The 23,650-nt window shown below is 42.9% G+C and overlaps 2 protein-coding genes across 5 annotated transcripts in view; one reads left to right on the top strand and one right to left on the bottom strand.

Annotated features, from left to right (window-relative positions):
- The window catches only part of RPS6KB1 (ribosomal protein S6 kinase B1), a 45,120-nt gene extending 39,710 nt beyond the window's left edge, over positions 1-5,410 (bottom strand). The window contains exon 1 of one of the 4 annotated variants that reach the window (XR_007131647.1): positions 5,179-5,409. Coding sequence is in view for 2 of the 4 variants with exons in the window: in XM_047756891.1 (XP_047612847.1) it covers positions 5,179-5,319 (141 nt within the window). In the remaining 2 variants the exon portion in view is untranslated. Of the gene's footprint in view, positions 1-4,565; positions 4,664-5,178 lie in introns of those variants that run through there. The other 3 variants (XM_047756891.1, XM_047756888.1, XM_047756890.1) reach the window with 3 other exon arrangements.
- Positions 5,411-5,708: 298 nt separating this feature from the next.
- The window catches only part of TUBD1 (tubulin delta 1), a 31,009-nt gene continuing 13,067 nt past the window's right edge, over positions 5,709-23,650 (top strand). The window contains exons 1-6 of the mRNA XM_047758543.1: positions 5,709-5,847; positions 6,950-7,165; positions 9,448-9,595; positions 11,458-11,674; positions 13,634-13,865; positions 21,078-21,242. Of these exons, the coding sequence (XP_047614499.1) occupies positions 6,994-7,165; positions 9,448-9,595; positions 11,458-11,674; positions 13,634-13,865; positions 21,078-21,242 (934 nt within the window). The 5' untranslated portion in view covers positions 5,709-5,847; positions 6,950-6,993. The remainder of the gene's footprint in view (positions 5,848-6,949; positions 7,166-9,447; positions 9,596-11,457; positions 11,675-13,633; positions 13,866-21,077; positions 21,243-23,650) is intronic.

Genomic DNA, 23,650 nt, shown 5'->3' with positions numbered 1-23,650 from the left:
ATTACTCTGAAGCCACCTAGAAAGATATGTCCTGTGGCTACGTTTCATTTCCGGAGCCAACCAGGCCTGTTTTACCACCTGCATCTGGACTTATAACTTCCTACTGTTACCTTCTGAAGCAGAAGTGCTTAAGGCATCATTCTTTGTGCTACTCAATGTTTCCTTGACAAGTCTCACACCAGAAACATCAAGCTATTATACAGTACATATTGACAATTCTCCTTCACAGGAAACTTTAGGTTTTCTTCTGCTGCCTTAAGCTTTATAACCCATCCAATGTTTTTTGTGTGTCACTATGACTGACAAAGCAGAATCCTCCTCATCTAAGCTACACTATATGAGATGCACTTTCAAACTAGTCTATCAGAATGACTAGTCATGAAGTTTTAAATTAAAATTGTATATAAATTCAAGTTAGTTATATTTTAAGTCTTGATGAAAGCTTATTTTGTAAATATTTAAATAAGTTATTATAGAATGGGTGAAATATCCTTAATTCAGAATTCATTAAATCATTTATCCATTTGCCTGGCTCTTCAGACATTTCCTTATAAAGTAAGATTCAGTAATTCAGATAAATAGGGAAAAAGGAGTAAACATTGCCCCAAATCTTAGGCTATTTAAAAATACTTTACAGTAAGTATTAAAACACAAAATAAGGGGAGTTCCCGTTGTGGCACAGCAGAAACAAATCCAACTAGTATCCACGTCGTTGCAGGTTCAATCCCTGGCCTCACTCAGTGGTTCTGGGATCCAGCATTGCTGTGACCTATGATATAGGTTGCAGACAAGGCTCAGATCCCACGCTGCTATGGCTGTGGCTGTGGCTGTGGCTGTAGCTCTGATTCGACCCCTAGTCCGGAAATTCCATGTGCTGTGGATGTGGCCCTAAAAAAAAAAAAAAAAAAAATTGCAAAATACGGAGTTCCTGCTATAGTGAAGCAGGTTAAGAATAAGATTAAGGATCTTGCATTGTCTCTGCAGGGGGCTGGGTCACTGCTAAGGAATGAGATCGATCCTAGGCCCAGGGCAGTGGGTTAAGGATCTGGCATTGTTGCCGCTGTGGTGTAGGTCACAGCTGCAGCTCAGTTTCGATCCCTTGCCCAGGGAATTTACATATGCTGTGGGTGTGACTGAAAAAAAAAAGAAAAATAAGCATGAATAATGGGATATTCGTAATCATAAATATATGAATACATATTATCTATATAGTACTGTCTTTCAAAACACTAAAATTTTTTAACTTTTTTTTTTTGGCTGTGCCCACAGCATAAAAAACTTCCCCGGCCAGGGGCTGAACCTGAGCCACAACTGTAACTAGAGCCACGGCAGTGACAATGCTAGATCGCTAGCTCAATGAGCCACAAGGGAACTCCAAAAAAAATTTGTTCAATGAAAATCTAACATCACAATCTGAAATTTGCACTGTAAACCTCCACGACTATTTTAAATTTTGAATTAGTAGAATAAAAATTAAGAATTTTTTTTAAAGTTGCATTAACAATCTTCTATTACTCTTATTCTGTGTCTCCACAGAAAAAACATTTTCATATGCTAATGAAAATCTCTAGAGGTAAAGTTTTCCTTAGTTTCAACTGTCTCCAAATCATATTATCACTAATGAAAGAGAAAACAAAACAAAACCTGTCACTCATTGGTTTTAATATAGTATTTAAAATGTGTTAATTTGCTCTACTCTTTTTTTTTTTTCCGGCTGCACTCATGGCATGTTTAAGTTCCTGGGCCAGGGATCAAGTCCAAGCCACAGCTATAGCAATGCAGGATCCCTAACCTGCTCTCCCACAGCAGGAGGGAACTCCTCTTCTTCTCATCTTTTACTCACTGAAGAATGAAGTATGCTGTGTAAAGAACACATATTTACTAACACATATTCACTGTTTAACATACATAAAAAGGTATATATCTCTAAATAGGACCAATTAGAAAAAGGAAGGAAAGAAACAAACTGCAGTTCTGAAAATGCAGCACCTTTAGTATAACTGTCATTTATTAATAAGTCTCTAAGTGTAGATGAGGGTAAAATTGAATGATTAGCTCTTTGACAATGAGTTAACACTGACAAGCTCTATTTCCGTAAACTAGCTAACTGCATAATGTGCCAGAATATTTTGAGAATATTTATATCTCATGTAATCTTCATTTGATAGAAAAGAAAAAAGCGTCAGAGAGATTAAACAATTTATTTTAGATCATAAGTCAGTGAGCATAGCTAGAAAGATCTGAATTCACTTTTTATACACCATAAACAGGTACATTACAAACAGGACTAATAAACGCAATGAAGACACTATGCAATGAAGCTTGCTGAGTTGAGTTAGAAGTTAACTAGAAGATAACCACTAGTTATCTATGTGGTCTTGGGCAAACATCTCTCTGGACGGTGCCTCAGTTTCCTTACTATAAAATGATGAAACGAGGCTGACTGAATCAATGTTCAAAGGTTTGTGTACTGGAGTTCCCGTTTGGCTCATCGGAAACAAATGAATCTGACTAGTATTCGTGAGGATGCAGGTTCCAGCCCTGGCCTCGCTCAGTGGGTTAAGGATCCAGCGTTGCTGTGAGTTGTGGTGTAGGTTGCAGACTCGGCTTAGATCTGGCGTTGCTGTGGCTGTGGTATAGGCCAACGGCTGAAGCTCTGATTTGACCCCTAGCCTGGGACCCTCCATATGTTGTCAGTGTGGCCTTAACAAGACAAAAAAAAAAAAAGTTTGTGTACTAAAGGATAAAAATTCACAAATAGCCAGAATATTACTTATATTATTACAAATTCACAGTAGGCAGATTTTCCAAGAAAAAACACTCTCATTTTTCAGAATTTTAAAAAAATTTATTTTGGAAAAACCTGGGTGTCACCGGAATCTCTTGGTGGCCAATCCAATTCCACTCCAACTTTCTGCTTGTCCACCTTGTACCTCTTAGAATAACACACTCAAAAGAAGCATTTTCAGGAGTTCCCATCCCGGTTCAATGGTAACAAACCTGACTAGTATCCGTGAGGACACAGGTTCAATTCCTGGCTTCGATCAGTGGATTAAAGGTTCCGGCAATGAGCTGTGGTGTAGGTCACAGACACAGCTTTGATCCAGTGTGGCTGTGACTGGCAGCTGCAGCTCCAATTCAACCCCTAGCCTGGGAACTTCCATATGCCGCAGGTGCAGCCATAAAAAACAAAAGTAAAGCATTTTCAACTCCAAAAGCATTGCCAATAAGATATAATGACCTCCACTATTTCTCCAAAGCTGCTCTCCCCAAGATTGTAGCTACATTTCTTTCTCTTTCCTATTTTCACCAATTTCTCTAGCTTCTTCTTCCAAAACTTTTCAAAATCGTGTTGGCTTATACTCAACCAATGTCCGGTAGAGGTCCCAGTCATAACAACAACAAAATTTTTTGGGGGCTTTTTAGGGCTACACCTGCAGCATAAAGAAGCTACGAGCTAGGGGCAGAGTTAGAGCTGTAGCTGCCAGTCACAGCCACAGTCACGTCAAACTCGCATCCTCATGGATACTAGCAGGATTTGTTACTGCTGAGCCACAACTGAAACTCCCACAGAAACCTTAATATAGTATTTTACTTCAAACTCCTAATAATCCCATGGTCTGGAAATTCTAGCAGTTCAACTGATGTAGATTTTATAAAGCATCCTTCCTATCCAGTTTTCTCTTCTGCTCTGCTCCAAAGGCACTACCATATGGAGCCAATATAATGATAAGAGTATGTTACATGTAATGAAAGTAATCCCATATTTGTTTCAAACTGCATTCAGTGGTATCTCATATTCCATTAAGAGGCTAACAGGAATGCCATATGCAAACATATTAAAAGTACATATCTCAATAACTCACCTTCCATACTGACTGATCTTGATTTAGACTCATTTAATTTTGAAAAGAACAGTATTGCTTTAGCCCACTTAGTTTCTTAGTTCTTTATATATATAGCATCTCAACCTTTTGTCAGCATGCAAGGAACAACTTACTCCCCAGAGGAGGAAAATAGGGTGAGGAAGAGAAAGGGAAGCCCCTTGGGTAGTTAGAGCAAACACCTGATATCAGTTATTAACTCATGTAGACACTGGAATGTAGTATCTCAATTACCATGAAGTTATCATTGAAGGCCATTTGTGATTTAGTATGACAATACCATTTTGAATGTCACGTACAACTTGTGATTTTTCAATACATTTACCTTGAAAAAAAGAATCTTGAATAAAGAAAAACTACTAACCAAAGGTGAACCAAGCTATGCATTAGGAAAAACAATTCTAAATTTAGCACCCCAAATTACAGCAAGGAAAGCCCTCACACCACCATTCACAAGTCTCAGTTTAAGCAATTTATTTTTGGCAAGCCAAATCACAGCTGTCAACGCTGGTTTTTTTCCACCCCAAAATTACATCAAGTATTTTGAAAAAATGTAGACATCTTCAACTGGGAGAAAAGTAAGTTACAAATGCCGTGTGTCGTTATAAATGCTTAATAAAAAGTCACACGGAAGGAGGTTTTTGTTTAAAAAAAAAAAAAAAAAAAAGCAAACAAACAAACCCTGGAAGATGCAGCAGAGCCCCCTTGCTCCCGAAATAAAACTCCTGGTGGCTGTAACAGCAGCGGCAGCGCTACTCCCGACAGAAGTTTTCAGCTGTCACTTCTAACAGCTGAGCGCTTCCTAGGAGAGAAGCGACAGGCCGAGAAAAGAGGTGGTTGTGGGAGGTCTGAAGATTTAATATTTGAAATCTTACACTCAAGGGAAACCCTTCCGCTCTTCACCTGCACTTACGGGACACCCAGCCAGCGCAGTCCCCCTCCCCCCAACACACGCTTCCACCACTCGCGCCCCACCACATTTAAGTCCACCAGCTCCAGGAATCGACCACGCGCCCTTTCTCGTTCCCTCCGCAGACTGCTCCCAGCTGCGCTGTTCTGGGGCCAGGGGCGCGACCTGCACCTGCAAGCCCCGCAGCGGCCTCACACCTAGGGCCAGGTCCGCCCCACCCGTCCCCCCCCCACCCCCAGCTTCTGACCGCGCCGCACCTCGGCTCCTCCCGCGGACTACTCCCTCCCCCCTGGGTCTCCGCGCTCTCGGACGCGCGGGGCTTCCAGGGCCCGCGCCACCGCCCCGGCCCTGTCACCTCGGGCCCCCCGGGACCCCGGGCCTCACCCCCTCCTCCAGCTCATCCTCAGAGCCCGCGTCCTCTGGCTGGTCCAGGTCTATGTCAAACACTCCTGCCATGTCCTCAGCTTCCCTGTCTCGGAAGTCCGGCGCTGGGTAAAAGCCGTCCCGCCTCCGTCGTCGCCTCATGGGCCCGGACCCGCCGCAGCCACTGCTGCCGCTGCCGCCATCACCGGCTGCCTAGGCTCAGTGCGTCTGCGCTTAGGCCCCAGACTGGCTCCTGAAGTTCAGCACTGGAGCATGCGTACAGGATTCTGTGAAGCCGAACTGTGGGCAATGAACATGCGTAGAACTATTGCCAGGAACCAGGTACTGGCAGAAACATGCGCAGAAGCCCAGCCGAAGCCTCGCTTGGAAGCCAGATCATGCGCATTGTCAGCGAAAGAGTTTGATGGACAGCGAGCATGCGTACCGTGTCTGAAATTGATAAATTGAAATTGAACATGCGTAATTAACCTTTCTGAATAGGAAAAAAAAAAAAAAAACCACCCACCGCGGGGAGGGCGGGGGGGAAAAAGCGCAACAAATCTCTAAGTTTGTGGTACATGCGCATTCGTTCTCTGTAGTTTTTTTTTTCTTTTGAAAGAGCATGCGCATAATAAGAGGGTTGCCCCTCGAATTTGAACCGGACAGGAACGGCTGGTTCTGGGGCTGGCAGTGAGTGGGGTTTTTGGGGAGCTGATGGGGTGGTATAGAAAGGGAGCATTTTGGCTTTGCTAATTACTAGTTCGGTGGCTTTGCGAAAATCACATAACCTTTCAGAGCCCTAAGTTTCCTTATCTGTAAAATGAAAGTAATGACATCTATTTTGCAGGCTTGTTTGATAATTTAAGTACAGAGTCTGGTTCCCAAACCACAGCTCTTTCCATTGCTCCGTGGACTCGGTGTGAGGTCTTAACCAAAAGTTGTCTCTTTACATTGTTAGAAATAGTGAATACTTTCTCTAATATTTCATCCCGTCTTTTTTCCCCCCCAAGCTTCGTCTCCCATGCTGTCCTCCCTGAGCTAAATACAAAGTCTTTCCTGTGTTAACTGTGGTGCCTAGAACAGAAAGGCGATTGGAGGGAGAAAATAATTATTTGGAAGAGAGAATATTAATGTTAATAAAACGTGCTATTGTTGAGCTAACTTCTGCATTATGTCCCTGTGGTGTGAAGTGTATGCTATGAATTCCTTCAACCGGGATTCCTTTTGGGTTTTTTTGTTGTTTTAAATGCATACTTAGGAAAATAGTGATTACAAATGAAATTTTAAAATTATTGAGCTTTGTATGAATGAATTTGGGTACAGTAAATCCCAAAACCATATAAAGAAAAAGAACAACTTTCTTAAATGATTGGCTTCTTAGACAAGATAGCTATTTTATCTACAGCGCCATAGACATATATAGTATTTAAAAAAATGTTTTTTTTCTTTTAGGGTCACATCTGAGGCATATGGAAGTTCCCAGGCCTGGGGTCGAATCTGAGCCGCAGCTGCCAGCCTATGCTACAGCCTCAGCAATGTGGGATCGAAGCTGCATCTTTGAGCTATACTATAGCTCACAGCTATGCCAGATCCTTAACTCACTGAGCAAGGCCAGGGATCAAGCCCGCATCCTCATGTATACTAGTCAGGCTCATTGCCCCTGAGCCACAATGGGAACTCCTAAGACAATTAATTTTTATTGATTGTGTATTAACATATGTGATACTTAATTTGTTCTTTATTAATAATGTAAAGGCTATATTACTCAAAGGCTATATTTTTTCAATTACAGGTTGCTCACTTTTTTGAGAGAATAGGCCTAGTTCGTGTCTCAGCATGTCAATAGTAACAGTGCAACTTGGCCAATGTGGTAATCAGATTGGTTTTGAAGTGTTTGATGCTTTATTTAGTGATTCACACTGTCCCCAAGGACTCTGCTCTAAAAGAGAGAATGAGGCATATCAAGCATCTTGCAAAGAAAGATTCTTCAGTGAGGAGGAAAATGGAGGTATGTGTGCTCCAGAGTCCTGTCCTTTATTCTGACGTAACCTCTTCAAGGCCAGACCGTCCTCATGGTGTCTGAACCCTTTCCTCGTCCACCTTACTGCAGAACGACTTTGCTCTCAGCCCTTTGTTTCTTTATTAAGAACTTTTGTCTCTCTGGTGACATATTCCCCTCAACACGTTAGCAAGCACAGATCTTGCCAATCCTAAACCGAACCTGACTTAGCTCTTGACTATAGCTTTCTTCTTCCTCTTATCTCTTTGCTTTCTCATCTAAGATTCTGAAAGAAGAACCCTCATTAACCAACTATAATCCTGCTTCTGCCCTATAATACCACTGAAGTTATTCCATGAAAAATTCCCAATGATCTCTTAAATTACCAGGTCCAATGACTGGTTTTCTTTTCCTAAATCACTTAACTCCTCAGGAGTTCCTGTCGTGGCTCAGTGGTTAACTCATCCGACTAGGAACCATGAGGTTGCAGGTTTGATCCCTGGCCTTGCTCAGTGGGTCGAGGATCTGGCGTTGCCGTGAACTGTGGTGTAGGTCGCAGATGCGGCTCGGATCCAGTGTTGCTGTGGCTGTGATGTAGGCTGGCGGCTACAGCTCCAATTAGACCCCTAGCCCAGGAACCTCCATGTGCCTCAGGTGTGGCCCTAGAAAAGACCCAAAAAAAAAAAAATCACTTAACTTCTCTACCTCATTTGGTAACCTTAACTATAAAACTCTCTCCTTGAAACTCCTGCTTAGGCTCCGAAATTTTCTCCTCCAGTGGTTGCATCTCACTGTCTCTGCTATCCTCACTTGTATAATGCTCTCTGGGCAATTTCAGTTACTCTTGAATTTTGCTACATCTTTTATACTAGTGATTCTCAACTCTTAGTCTAGCCTTTCTTCCTCTGCAGACTGATTAGTGAATATCTCCACCTGTATCCCTCATATGTACCTCAAACTCAACTCAAGGACATACCAAGGACACTTGTTTTCTTTCCTTTACAACTAGGCTCTTGGGAGTTCCCACTGTGGCATAATGGGATCAGTAGTGTCTGTGGTTAAGGACCCAGCATTGCCATTCCAGTGGCATAGGTTGCAGCTGAAGCTCAGATCTGATCCCTGGCCCGAGAACTTCCACATACCTCGGGTGGAAAAAAACAAATTACCGCCCCCCCCAAAAAAAAACTTGGCTCTTATTACCCACATACCATCAGACATCAAGAGCTGCTTGGTTTACCACCTACATATCTCTTGAAACTCTTCTCCACTTTCCATCTTCACTGTCATTGCCTTAATTCTAGCTCTTGTCCTCTTTTACCTGGACTGTTTCAAGACTCTCTTTCTGAGTTTCCCTGCATGGTCTCTTGCGTCTATCACATCTGTCCTCCACACTGCTGTATTGAAAAAACATCTGAATAGCCTCCCCTGCTTGAACATTTACAGTGGTTTCTCATTGCCTAAAAAATAAATTTTGGGTGTTCCCATTGTGGCACAGTGGAAACAAATTCAACTAGTATCCATGAGGATGTGGTTCAATCCCTGACCTCACTCATTGGGTTAAGGATCTGGGGTTGCCATGAGCTGTGGTGTAGGTCGCAGATGGAGCTAAGATCCTGTGTTGCTGTGGCTGTGGCATAGGCTGGCAGCTGCAGCTCCAATTCAGCCCCTAGCCTGGGAACTTACATATGCCACTGGTGTGGCCCTAAAAAATAAATAAATAAATTTCAACCATTTTAGCATCACGTACAAGGATTTCTAAGATCTGAGCCCTGCCTGCTGTCTATCCATCACTTCTTGCACCTGTTCTTTCTCCACCTTTTTCTTTAATAATTCTGAGCTGCTTTTTGTGCCCTTGGCGTTTTGTACCTCTGGATATGTTACTCTGTTAGTGTGGATTTATTGTGGGTCATAGCACATCATACTGTGGTTTAGTGCTGAGGTGTTTTATTTCTCCCTCTGGTCCTCCTAGTCCTCCTAGGGCTGGATTAATGTTGTCTTCATCTCTGTGTTCCCAGCATAGTACATAGCACATTATAAGCACTCAACAGGTATGTGTCAACTTGACTCAGTCATCGTTTTAGCCCATGTTTAGTCAACCCTGCTTAGCAGAAAGCTAGGCATTATGAACTATCCACATATACCTGTTGCTTCCCACCTCAGTTCCTAAGCAGGATGACAGATCTTCCTATCCTCAGTCTTTGAATTGTTTTTTGGACCTCGAAGTTTGCGCTCTGAGTTAATTCAGGTGAGACATACACAGTATTTTTCTTTTGACTTTTTCCCCTCTCTAGTTCCAATTGCTCGTGCTGTGCTTGTTGACATGGAACCTAAAGTTATCAATCAAACACTGTCAAAGGCCGCCCATTCTGGCCGATGGAAATATGGTCAGCATTCTTGCTTCTGTCAAAAACAAGGTTCTGGAAACAACTGGGCATATGGGTAAGAATAATTCCTCATGAAGACAAATACCATACGGTATCACATATGTGGCATCGAAAATATGACACAAATGAACCTATCTACAAAACAGAAACAGACTCATGGACGTGGAAAACAGATTGTGGTTGCCAGGAGGGAAGGGGTTGGGAGAAGGGTGGAGAGGGAGGTTGGGGTTAGCAGGTGTTAGCTATTACACATGGAGGGGATAAACAACGAGGTCCCACTGTGTAGCAGAGAGGACTGTACTCAGTGTCCTATGATAAACCATACTAGCAAACAATATTTAAAAATGTATATATCTAAAAAAACTGACTTTGCTCTACAGCAGAAATGAACACATTGTAAATCAACTATGCTTAAATTTAATTTTTTTTTTTTTTGCTTTTTTTAGGGCCACACCCACGGCATGTGGAGGTTCCCAGGCTAGGGGTCGAATTGGAACTACAGCTGCCAGCCACAGCCACAGCCACAGCAACTCGGCATCTTAGTCGCATCTTCAACCTACACCCCAGCTCAGGGCAACACTGGATCCTTCACCCACTGAGCAAGGCCAGGGATCAAACCCGCGTCCTCATGGATCCTAGCTGGGTTCATTACTGTGGAGCCACAACGGGAACTCCTAAAAATTTTTTTAAAAGAATAATCCCTCATAATTTTCAGTGTAGCTAGAGCTGCATAGTTGATTAATGGACAGTGAAGTTATAGCTGCGTGATTGATATAGCAAACATGAAATCTGAAATTGCTGTTTTAAAATTTAGTGTGACTTCAGCCAGAAGACACTCATTCTATCTCATGTAGGTCTGTGCTTCAGGTTGAGGTAATGATGAAACCAAGGATCTCTTGCAGCAGGGGTTTCCACTTCTTTACTGTCATCCTGCCAGCTAACTTATTATCAATATAGTATGTTTATCTGGCAGATTTTTCCAGCTCACAGGGAATATGACAAGCCAGTAGTATTGCCTCAGGTTCTTTGGAAAATTCCAATGCCTGGGGCTCACTTCCAGAAATCCTCATTAATTGGTTTGGGAGAAGTCTGAATATTGGAATTTTTCAGAGCTTCCCTAGGTAGTTCTAATGTGCAGTAAAATTAAAATGACTGCTTTAGGAGTATTGTTATGAATATTGAATATTATGTTGTACCATAGACTTGCAGAACTACCTGGTCATTGAAGTCCCTAGCAAAAGGAATGACCTATAAAAGAGAATGTTCTATTCCCAGTAAATTCACTCTCCTAGCAGACCTATTCACCTATTAAAAATATTTCACTCATGTATTTTAAATCTTGTCAAGCAGGGTATCTGTACCTTTCATGAGAGTTAGTTCACTTCCATAGCTTTAAAAAGCCTTCTTTGGGGAGTTACTGTCGTGGCTCAGTGGTAGTGAACCTGAAGAGTATCTATGAGGATGTGGGTTCGATCCCTGGCCGTGCTCAGTGGGTTAAGGATCCAGTGTTGCCATGAGCTGTGGTGTAGGTCACAGATGCTGCTCAGATCTGGCGTGGCTGTGGCTGCGGTATAGGCTGGCAGCTATAGCTCCAATTTGACCCCTAGCCTGGGAACTTCCATATGCTGCAGGTACAGCCCTAAAAAAAAAACAAAACAAACAAACACATAAAAGCCTTCTCTGGAGTTCCCTGTTGGCTCAGCAGGTTAAGGATCTGGTATTGTCACTGCAGTGGCTCGAGTTGTTGCTGTGGCACATGTTTGATCCCTGGTCCTGGAACTTCTGCATGCTGTGGGCATAGCGAAAACAAAAGCAAAACAAGGCAAAAAAGCCTCCTCTACCCTATGTCTTTCTCTGCGTTCCATTTCCCTGGTTAAATTGAAAGGTGTTTGTATTTCTTTCTTTTGTATTTCGCAGTTACTCTGTTCATGGACCCAGGCACAAAGAATCCATAATGGACCTAATCCAGAAGGAAGTAGAGAAATGTGATTCTTTGAGCGGTTTTTTCATCATAATGAGTATGGCTGGAGGCACAGGATCAGGGCTGGGAGCTTTCGTTACACAGAACTTAGAAGATCAGTACTCAAACTCTTTGAAAATGAATCAGATTATATGGCCTTATGGAACTGGTGAGGTATGAACATATCAATTGAAAATTTTATATTTTGGGAGTTCCCGTTGTGGCGCAGCAGAAACAAATTCGATTAGGAACCGTGAGGTTGTGGGTTCGATCCCTGGCCTCACTCATTGGGTTAAGGATCCGGCGTTGCCATGAGCTGTGGTGTAGGTCGCAGACACGGCTTGGATCTCGCATGGCTGTGGCTGTGGCGTAGGCCAGCAGCTACAGCTCCGATTCGACCCCTAGCCTGGGAACCTCCATAGGCTATGGGTGTGGCCTTAAAAAGACCAAAGACAAAAAAAAAAAACAAAAAACTTTATATCTTGTACTCTTTGCAGTTAAAACAAATGTAGGTAAAAGACTGATCTCACCCTTTCTTTGGAAATGTTAAGTTACTATATCAGGAGTGATTCTACAATACAGTACTTTCATGAACAATTCATTTAACTTTGGAGTTCCCTTATGGCTCAGCAGGTTAAGGATCTGGTATTGTTGCTGCTGTGGCTCTGATTACTACTGTACAAGCGTGGGCTTGAATCCTGCTGTGAATTTCCATGAGCCATAGGTGCGACCAAAAATAAAATCATTTAACTTTGCTTTAACTTCTCCAAACAAATGAAGTGTCCTTATTTATAAAAATTCCAAAGACAATTGTGCATCTTCTCTCAGGAACCCATTTCTGGCTTAGTCCCTCTGGCTACAGTATGTAAAGCAGGGACCTTGACCTCATTGTGCCATTGCCAATCGTCAAAAAATTTTCATTGCTTTCCATTGAGAGGAAATTTCCATATAGGCCAATTTCCTGTCGATCAGCCTAGTAGAAGAAATAATAAAACAAATATGAGGAGTTCCCACTGTGGTGCAGTGGGATCGGTGGAATCTCTGCAGCACTGGGACGCAGGTTCAATCTCCAGCTGGTACTGGAGATTCTTAAGAATCCAGCATTGCTGTAGTTCCTGTCGTGGTGCAGTGGTTAACGAATCTGACTAGGAACCATGAGGTTGCGGGTTCCGTCCCTGCCTTTGCTCAGTGGGTTAAGGATCTGGCATTGCCGTGTAGGTTGCAGACGCAGCTTGGATCCCACGTTGCTGTGGCTCTGGCGTAGGCCGGCGGCTACAGCTTTGATTCGACCCCTAGCCTGGGAACCTCCATATGCCGCAGAAGCAGCCCTAGAAAAGGCAAAAAACAAAACAAAACAAAAAGAATCCAGCATTGCCGCAGCTTCAACATAGGTCACAACTGCAGCTCAGATCTGATCCCTGTCCTGGGAACTCCATATGTTGCAGGGCAGCTGATAAATAAATAAATAAATAATTTAAAAATATGTATTCCACTGAAATACATATATAGATATAGATATAGATAGATATATGTATATTTTTTTTAAGTGAGGAGTTCCCATCGTGGCACAGTGGAAACAAATCCAACTAGGAACCATGAGGTTGCAGGTTCGAGCCCTGGCCTCACTCAGTGGGTTAAGGATCTGGTATTGCCATGAGCTGTGGCGAAGGTTGCAGACAGGGCTTGGGTCCCGCGTGGCTGTGGCTGTGGCTGTGGCTGGCAGCTGTAGCTCGGATTAGATCCCTAGCCTGGGAATCTCCATATGCCTTGGGTCTAGCCCTAAAAAGCAAAAAAAAAAAGTGAAATAAGTCACTGCAGGAAATGATGTAGAAAGAAAGTTTGATAGGAAATAGTCATCATATGTTGAGCACTTATTATACATAGCACACTGTTCTAAGTGCTTTACTTGCATCCTATCATTAATCCTTACAACTCTAGGAGACTGAGATAATTATTATCCCCATTTTACAGATGAGGAAACTAAGGCATACAGAGGTTAAATAACTTGTTGAAGATCATAGAGCTGGAAAATGAAAGAGCCAGGATTTGAACCCGGGCAGGATCCCCTTAGAATCTACCCTCTTAACCACTCTTCTCTCCTGCCTTTCTTATTTTTGGCCTTTTTCTCTCCAGGTTATTGTTCAGAACTACAACTCCATTTTGACACTTTCTCGCTTGTACCGCTCTTCAGACGCCCTCCTTGTTCATGAGAATGATGCCGTTCATAAGATCTGTGCAAAACTGATGAATATCAAGCAGATCTCCTTCCGTGATATAAACCAAGTCCTCGCACATCAGCTGGGAAGTGTGTTCCAACCCACTTACTCTGGGGAAGGCTCATGGCACTACAGAAGAAATCCACTAGGTATCTGTCTACCTGCACATTGCTTGTAGCAAAGTCTTAAGTTCTGTCAGCCTCAAAGTCCTTCTTCTCTTGCTCTTCCCCTCTGCCTGAAGATATACTCCGGTCTCCCTCATCTCCAAATCCTTCCCAAAGAGCACCTTGGTTCTCTAAACTGTCTTACTGAAAAAATAGGAGCGTTACTGAGTTTTTCAGAAGAGTAGAGGGTTTCCACCGATTCCATTCTGGATCCTTGCTCATCTTCTTCTTCTTCTTCTTCTTCTTCTTCTTCTTTTTTTAAATAACTTTGAGGAGTTCCCATTGTGGCTCAGGGGGTTAAGAACCCGACTAGTAGGAGTTCCTGTCATGGCTCAGCAGAAATGAATCTGACTAGTATCCACGAGGATCAAGGTTCGATCCCTGGCCTTGCTCAGTGGGTTAAGGATCTGGCATTGCCTCAGGCTGTGGCGTAGGTCACAGATGTGGCTCAGATATGGTGTGGCTGTGGCTGTGGCATAGGTCTGCAGCTCTGATTTGACCCCTAGTCCAGCAACTTATATGCTTCAGGTATGGCCCTAAAAAAACAACAAAAAAAGGGAAAATAATAACTTTGAGATATTCACACACCATATAACTCACCCTTTTAAAGTGTACAATTCAGTGTTTTCCAGCATATTCACAAAGGTGCCCAACGGTCACTTACAGCACCCCGTCATGAAACCCACCATTCTTTTTTCAGCTTATTTGTCACATATTCCTTTATCAATTCAGATCATCTAGATGCCAGTGACTCTGTAATCTATACCCCCTCATCCTCATCTCTTTCCCAAATACTGTCTATCCTAGTTTTCTTAGCTGCCTTCTGCTTCTCCAAATTTAGCATGTTCTGAATGGATTCAGTGTTTTTTTTCCCCCGTCTTCTCTCCTGTGGCCCTCCTTCATTCCTGTCACCTGGGTTTCTCCCACTGCCCTCCTGCCTCATTCGTATACTCAGCCCCGTTGGTGCCATCTCTGCTGTCTGTCTGCATTCTCTCCTACAACTCTGTCTCTGACACTGGTACCGTTGGGTCAGTAGCTCTCAAGTAACATTGCCTGTGCCCCGGAATACAAAGCAGTTCTCTCTCTCTTTTTGCATAAAAAGAGAAGCTCACATCTTCCTGGACCTTCCTGGCTTAGGTGGTCCTGATCCTGCTTTCCTTCCAGTTACCTGCCTCTTACCCCTTCAGTCCGTTTTGCACCACAGACCCCAAATGGAGCCTCCCGGATGCACAGATCTAATCCGTGGACTCCTAACCCTCATTCTGTGGCTCACACGTTACCTGCCAGATTTGTCGTTATTCTTTGTCCTGGCCTCCACATTATGCCCTGAACCCTAACTTTCCAGCTTCATCCCCTTCTGCCTCCTCTGCATAGGACTCTACCCATTTTTCATCCTGTCTTCACTTTTTTTTTTTTTTTTTTAATGGCTGTATCCATGGCATTTAGAAGTTCCTGGGCCAGGGATTGAATCTGAGCCGTAGCTGTGACCTATGCTGCAACAATGGCAACGCCAGATCCTTTAACCCACTTCACCAGACCAGGGATCAAACCTGAGCCTCTGCTGGGACCTGAGCCACTGTAGTCAGATTCTTAACCAACTGCGCCACAGCAGGAACACCTGCCTTTATTATTTGTTTTGTCTTTTTTTAATAATGATTTCTATTTTTCCGTTATAGCTGATTTACAGTGTTCTTTCAATTTTCTACTGCACCGCAAGGTGACCCAGTCACACATACATGCATACATTCTTTTCTCTCACATTATCATGCTCCATCACAAGTGACCAGACATAGTTCCCAGTGCTATACAGCAGGATCCCATTGCTTATCCATTCCAAAAGCAATAGTTTGCATCTGTTAACCCCAAATTCCCAGTTCCTCCCCGCTCCCTCCCGCTTCCTCTTGGCAACCACAAGTCTGTTCTCCATGTCCATGATTTTCTTTTCTGTGGAAAGGTTCATTTGTGCCATATATTAGATTCCAGATATAAGTGAAATCATATGGTATTTGTCTTTCTCTTTCTGACTTACTTCACTCAGTATGAGTCTCTAGTTCCATCTATGTTGCTGAAAATGGCATTATTTTGTTCTTTTTTTGTGGCTAAGTAGTACTCCATTCACATCTTCTTAATCCAATCATCTATCAATAGACATTTAGGTTGTTTCCATGTCTTGTCTTTGTGAATGGTGCTGCAGTGAACATGCAGGTGCATGTGTCTTTTTTTTTTTTTTTTGTCTTTTTGCTATTTCTTGGGCTGCTCCCGTGGCATATGGAGGTTCCCAGGCTAGGGGTCGATGGAGCTGCAGCCACCGGCCTATGCCAGAGCCACAGCAACGCTGGATCCGAGCCACATCTGCAACCTACACCACAGCTCACGGCAACGCCGGATCGTTAACCCACTGAGCAAGGCCAGGGACCGAACCCGCAACCTCATGGTTCCTAGTCGGATTTGTTAACCACTGCACCACGATGGGAACTCCTGCATGTGTCTTTTTTAAGGAAAATTTTGTCTGGATAGATGCCCAAGAGTGGGATGCTGGGTCATATGGGAGTTCTATGTATAGTTTTCTAAGGTAGCTCCATACTGTTCTCCATAGCGTTTGTACCAATTTACATTCCCACCAATAGTGCAGGAGAGTTCCCTTTTCTCCATACGTCTCCAGCATTTGTTATTTGTGGACTTATTAATGATGGCCATTCTGACTGGTGTGAGGTAGTACCTCATAGTAGTTTTGATTTGTGTTTCTCTAATAATCAGTGATGTTGAGCATTTTTTGATGTGCTTGTTGGCCATCTGTCTATCTTCTTTGGAGAAATGTCTATTCAGGTCATTTGCCCATTTTTCCATTGGCTTGTTGGCTTTTTTGCTGTTGAGTTGTATAAGCTATTTGTATATTTTAGAGACTAAGCCCTTGTCCGTTGCATCATTTGAAACTATTTTCTCCCATTCTGTAAGTTGTCTTTTTGGGTTTTTTTTTTTTTTATGGTTTCCTTTGCCGTGCAAAAACTTGTCAGTTTGATTAGGTCCCATTGGTTTATTTTTGCTTTTATTTCTGTTGCTTTGGGAGATATTATTTCTTTAAGTGTGTTTGCTTATCTTTAAAAGTAACACGCACAGGACCTGGTGGCTCAGTGGGTTAAGGATCTGGCCATTGTCAAAGTCTCCCTCTGACTGCTTCCCAGATGCTACCTCTGTAACAAGCACCATGTGTTTCCTTAGAGGAGGAGTCTGCCCTGTTCATGTTTTGTAGTCCCCGCTAATTTGCAGCTTCCTCACAGCTTCCTTCACAACATGTGTCTTGTTAATTTCTGTACATTCCACGGTACTTACCATATTGCACATCTGTTCATTCAACCAATGTTTATTGACTTCCTGCTGTATGCCAGACACTATGCTAAATGTTGGGGATCCACTGGGGAACAGACGTTGTGTTCACATTAAACAAATAATTACACCAAGAACGTAAAATTAAAAATTGAGGAGTTGTGGCTCAGCCAGCTAAGAACCCAACTAGTATCCACGAACCCTGCTCTCACTCGATGAGTTAAGGATCCGGTGTTGTTATGAACTGTGGTGTAGGCCAGCAGCTACAGCTCCATTCAACCCCTAGCCTGGGAACTTCCATATGCCTTGGGTGCAGCCCTAAAAATGACCAAAAAAAAAAAAAAAATTGGAGTTCCCTTCGTGGCTTAGCGGTTAACGAATCCCACTGGGAACCATGAGGTTGTGGGTTCGATCCCTGGCCTTGCTCAGTGGGTTAAGGACCTGGCGTTGGCATGAGCTATGGTGTAGGTTGCAGACTCGGCTTGAATCCCGCATTGCCGTGACTCTGGTGTAGGCCAGCAGCTACAGCTCCGATTCAGCCCCTAGCCTGGGAACCTCCATATGCTGTGGGTGCGGCCCTAGAAAAGGCAAAAAGACCAAAAAAAAATTTTTTTTGAGGCATTCCTACTGTGGCACAGTGGGTTAAGAATCCTACTGCAGTAGCTCAGTTTGCTGCAGAGGTTTGGGTTCAGTCCCTAGCCCAGTGCAGTGGGTTAAAGATCTGGTATTACCTGCTATAAAGCACAGAGAACTCTATCTGATATTCTGTGATCATCTATGTGGGAAAAGAACCTGAAAGAGAATGGATGTGTGTATATGTGTGACTGTATTACTTTGTTGTACAGCAGAAATTATCACAACCAAATCAACTATACTTCAATTAAACTTTAAAAAATCAACAACAACAAAAACAATCTGGTATTGCCACAGCTGTGGCTTGGGTTGCAGCTGCAGCTCACATTCAGTCCCTGGCCCGGGAAACCACATGCCACAGGTACGGCCATAAAAAAAAAAAAGAAAAATTGAGGTAAGGGGTTCCATGGTAGCTCAGCAGGTTTAAGGATCCAGCATTGTCACTTCTGTGGCACGGATTCAATCACTGGCCCAGGAACTTCCATGTTTTTCGTGGGAGTGGCAAAAAAAACCAAAAAACCAAAAACTTAGGTCCAGATTTCTTATGATAAAGCCTACAGTTGATCACAGTGAAGATATGTGATCTATATTCTTTCAATTTCTCTTCTCTCTTGCATTCTCTCCTTGCTCATGAGTTGCAACCTCAGGGGCCCCCTCATCTCTTCTCAGATAGCCCAGCTCATTCTCAAAAGGCTGTCTTTTTTTCTTTTTGGCTTGCCCACAATTCCTGGGCTAGGGATAGAACCCGAGCCACAGCAGTGACAATGCCAGATCCTTAACCACTAGGATAGAACTCCAAAGGTGTCTATTCTTTCTGTTCTTGTTACCTTCCTGCTCCCTCTACTAAGAATGTTATGCTGACCATTTCCCTTTTTCTCTTTCAAATCTCAGTCCCCTTGAAATGGCCTTCCAGCCTCAGTATCCTGTTTGAGGAGTCGGTGCCTGTATCATCCTGTTTGCCTCCTTCCCAGGATTTTTACTCTCTGACATTGTTTTGTTAGTACCTTTTGCATACTTTGTTTCTATTGGCTAGAATAGAAATTTCACGAAGACAAGGCCTTGTCTTTTTTTTTTTTTTTTTTTTAAGGGCTACACCTGTGGCATTTGGAGGTTCCCAGGCTAGGATTCAAGTCGGAGGTGTAGCTGCTGGTCTACACCACAGCCACAGCAATGTGGGATCTGAGCCACATCTTCAGCCTACACAACAACTCACAGCAACACAGGATCCTTAACCCACTGAGCGAGGCTAGGGATCAAACCTGCGTCCTCATGGATGCTAGTCAGATTTGTTGCCACTGAGCCACGATGGGAACACTCAGGCCTTTTCTGTTTTGTTCACCACTATATCCCCTGTCCTCAGAGCAGTGCCTGGCATAGAATAGGTTCTTACTAAATGGGACTAAGCAAATGGAGATAGAATAAAGACAATGGGAGTTCCCATCTTCGCCCAGTGGTTAACGAATCCGACTAGGAACCATGAGGTTGTGGGTTCAATCTCTGGCCTTGCTCAGTGGGTTAAGGATCCGGTGTTGCTGTGAGCTCTTTTGTAGGTTGCAGACGCGGCTCGGATCCCAAGTTGCTGTGGCTCTGGTGTAGGCTGAAGCTACAGCTCTGATTGGACCCCTAGCCTGGGAACCTCCATATGTCACAGGAGTGGCCCTAGAAAAGGCAAAAAGACACACACACACACACACACACACACACACACACAAAAAGAATAAAGACAACGAATTTGGGGGGTGGAGTAAAATGGACAGGAGTAAGTGCTAGATTGGATCTAGGAAATGAGGCGTGTACAGCATAATTCATGGGACCCTGGCGTATACAACAGTGCAGATGGTGGTGATGTTAGCTGAGGCTAAGAAAAGCCCTGATTTGGGGATGGTATAGGACAGAGAAAGAAGTGCGTCTTATTTGTTTTTTGTTATTGTTATTTTAGGGTTGCACCCGCGGCATATGGAAGTTCCCAGGTTAGGGGTTGAATCAGAGCTGCAGCCGCCAGCCGACGTCACAGCCACAGCAATTCGGGATCCAAGCCACGTCTGCAGCCTACACCACAGCTCACGGCAACACCGGATCCTTAACCCACTGAGCAAGGCCAGGGACCGAACCCGCAACCTCATGGTTCCTATTCAGATTCGTTAACCACTGTGCAATGACAGGAACTCCCCAAAAAATGTTTTTAAATTAAAAAAAAAAGAAAAAGTCCTTTTCTTTGCAGCACTTTGTAGACATTTGTGTCACAGTTTGTTCCTTCCATTAGGACATAGGATATGAGTTTGCATATCATTAAATTTATATTTCAGGAGTTCCTGTCGTGGCACAGTGGTTAACGAATCCAACTAGGAACCATGAGGTTGCGGATTCGATCCCTGCCCTTGCTCAGTGGGTTAACGATCCGGCGTTGCCGTGAGCTGTGGTGTAGGCTGCAGACGCGGCTCGGATCCCGCGTTGCTGTGGCTCTGGCATAGGCCGGTGGCTACAGCTCCGGTTCGACCCCTAGCCTGGGAACCTCCACATGCCGCGGGAGCAGCCCAAGAAATGGCAAAAAGACAAAAAAAAAATTTATATTTCACATTATGGTAGTATATTTTCTTTCTTCTACAGGTATTTTCTGTAACTATATTAAAATTATATACAACGTAAAAATGTGATATGTTAAAAATATAGAAACATTTAAAATGTATAAAATAAGCTCTGAATGAAAAGGTAGCCTTTCTCCATAGTTCTATTTCATTACAAATACAAGGTTCTAAATATAGACAATATTTCTGTCTTCAGGAATTACTAATCTTGTCTTCTTTCCCAGTAGTGTTTGATGTTAACAGATTCTGATTATCATTTAACCCGATCAAATAAGAGAGCTGGGAAAGTTTCTGAAAGAATATTTAGAGAATGACAATAAAGCATATTAGCTCTTATGCTTACTTTGTTTTCCTGAAGTTTAGCTGAATATTTTATTCATATCCCAGTTTCTTAGCTAAAAAGAAACTCTTATTTCCTTTTGGCAAAGTATACTTTCTCACTCTGTTAAGGTAGGTGCCAAAATCAAGCAAATATGTGGTCTGTAATAGACATTGTCTCTGAAGTTGTATTTACATTTTAAAATTTAAGCAGTTTTGGTCCTGGAGGAGAAAACACATTTGATCCCTCAACTATCAAATCATGGGTGTGTATGGGCCAGTTGAAACTGTGGAATTTAAAAATTTAGTTAAGGTTTTTTTTTTTTTTTCTTTGCAGGAGACTTAATGGAGAATTTAGTTCCCCATCCAGAATTCAAGATGCTGGGTGTTCGTAACATTCCTCAAATGTCTGAGAATTCATTGGCATACAGCACGTTTACTTGGGCTGGCCTCCTGAAGCATTTGAGACAGATGCTCATTTCTAATGCGAAAATGGAAGAAGGTAAAGGGTATTTTAAAAATATACAGCCCACAAACTGGGAATAATGCCTGCACTGAAGTTCTCAATATAAAGTGGCTTGGGCCAGTTGAAATAATGGTGCTTTCTTCTGGCCAGGGAGGCTCCTGCAGAAACTCACCAGAATATCCCAGGTTGACTTAGTAATCACGTCATGGTTCTGTTTCTCAAAAAAAATTTCATATGAGTGTGATATTTACTTTTATTTTTGTTAAAGTAAAATGTGAACATAGGTTTTTTTTTTAATATATTTATTTTCTCTTTGGCTGAGCCCACAGCATGTGGAAGTTCCCAGGTCAGGGACTGAACCCACGCCACAGCAGCAACCTGAGCCATTTAAGTGTATATTTAAATCTGAACATTGCATTGTATGTAAATTACATCTCAGTTTTTTTTAAAAAGTCAAGTAATTATCCAGTACGAATTTTGTTTTTCTTTTTATGGCCAAACCTGTGGCATATAGAAGTTCCTACACTAAGGACTGAAACGGAGCTGCAGCTGCCAGGCTATGCCACAGCCACAGCAACACTGGACCTGAGCCACATCTGCAAACTATGCCTCAGCTCGCAGCAACGCCAGATCCTTAACCCACTGAGCAAGGCCGGGGATTGAACCCACATCCTCATGGATACTATGTTGAGTTCTTAACCGGCTGAGCCACAGTGGGAATTCCTGATAGGAATTTATAATGAGGACGAGAACAGCCTGTTCTACCCTTCCCCGATGCTCAGCAAAAACTATTTTCAGTGTTTTTAGCTGTTTCTTCTGGAATTTGCCTCCATATTTCTAAATGTCTTGCTTATACTGTTATTTTATTGTCCAGGTTTAAATTTTATCAATTGCCTTCCTACTGTGAACCTAAGAGTTGAATTTTTCTTACATTCCCGATGCACACATACCTCTCCCTCCCTTCTCCCAATGTAGTTATAACAGTCCTTGGGGTTGGATCCTTTTCCGTGTTTGTATTCTTTTTGCTATGTAATACTATTCACAGGTGAGCCAGGTACTGTACACATAGATTACATTTTACTTCATACACGGTTTATTTTTTCCTCCTAGAGTTAATAATTATATTATTTGGTCAGTATTCCTTGTACCTGTCACTAATCCACCCCTTAACCTTTTCCATAAAAGTGAAACGCTCCTCAGCATGTTCAAATGCATCGGGTAATCTTATGACATTTGTCATCTGCTTGGAGATATCCCTTCGGGAAGCCTTCAGCCTCCCAGGCCAGTCTGTGCTTCTTACTCTCCAGGCTTAGGAGCAGCCAGCCCTGGCAACTCTGCCGCCTCCTGTATCCTAGCCCCTGTTTCCTAGATGTCAGAGCCTACGCTTGCTGGTCTTATTCCCTCATACAGACAGACCATACGCTCCAGGAGCTTCCTAAGAAAGAGGACAGGGAAGGGAGAGATTTTAAGGCTGCAAATGTCATTCTACTATTAAATTCAATAGTTTGCCCAGTCAGAGGATTTGAAGTTGGGAATCCTTTTTACTCAGTTTTTTGAAGGCATTGCTCTAGGACCTTCTGGCTCCCAGTGTTTCTGTTGAGAAATCCCACTTCAACCAGATTCCTAAACCTGTTTTGTTCTCTCTCGTATCTTTGAGGATTTTCTCTTTGTCTCTAGCATTCTGGGATTCCTTAGTGTGGATCTAGCATTTATCTCAACAGAAAGCTGAGGGCAGAGATCTTTATCTGATTTTTCTACTGCTGTATTTTCAGAGCCTCACTGGTTTAGCCTTTCCTGAGCAGAAACCTTCTTCTAGGAGAGAGGGGGGCACTCCCCCCACTGCAGGAAGTAGGGAAGGGTCTGGGGCCCTAACTGCTTTTCATACCGACTTTTAACTAATCCTCCTATCACTTCTTTTATTTGTCTTTTTTTTTTTTTTTTTTTTTTTTAAGGGCTGCACCTGAGCCATATGGAAGTTCCCAGGCTGGGTGTCAAATCTCAGCTGTAGCTGCCGGCCTGCTCCACAGCCACAGCAACACCAGATCCTGAATCCACTGAGTGAAGCCAGGGATCGAACCCACATCCTCATGGATACTAGTTGGGTTCGTTACTGCTGAGCCACGATGGGGACCTCCACTCTGGGCAGAAATTTCAGCTTTCCCTGGTTGCTAAGGCAGTAACCACTGATTCATTTGCTTTCCAGCTTCTAAAATTTTGTTGCCATTATCTTCTTTCTTGTTCTATTTTTGTTCTTGAGTTTATGCCTTTAAAAAAAAAAACAAAACAAACTCCCTGTATATCTTGTTAGTGAGACTTGGGGAGCAAACTGGTATGTTTAGTCTATCAGGTTTAGCTAGAAATCACTACGCTGTATTGTTTGGGGAGTATATATTTTACCACTTATAGTGAGTTAGGTTTCAATACTATGAAAGTAGACTTTCCTC

Source organism: Phacochoerus africanus, chromosome 14, assembly GCF_016906955.1.
Source record: "Phacochoerus africanus isolate WHEZ1 chromosome 14, ROS_Pafr_v1, whole genome shotgun sequence".
Lineage (NCBI taxonomy): Eukaryota > Metazoa > Chordata > Mammalia > Artiodactyla > Suidae > Phacochoerus > Phacochoerus africanus.
The sequence above is the reverse complement of the archived record's forward strand: the minus strand, read 5'-3'. Positions and strand labels throughout refer to the sequence as shown.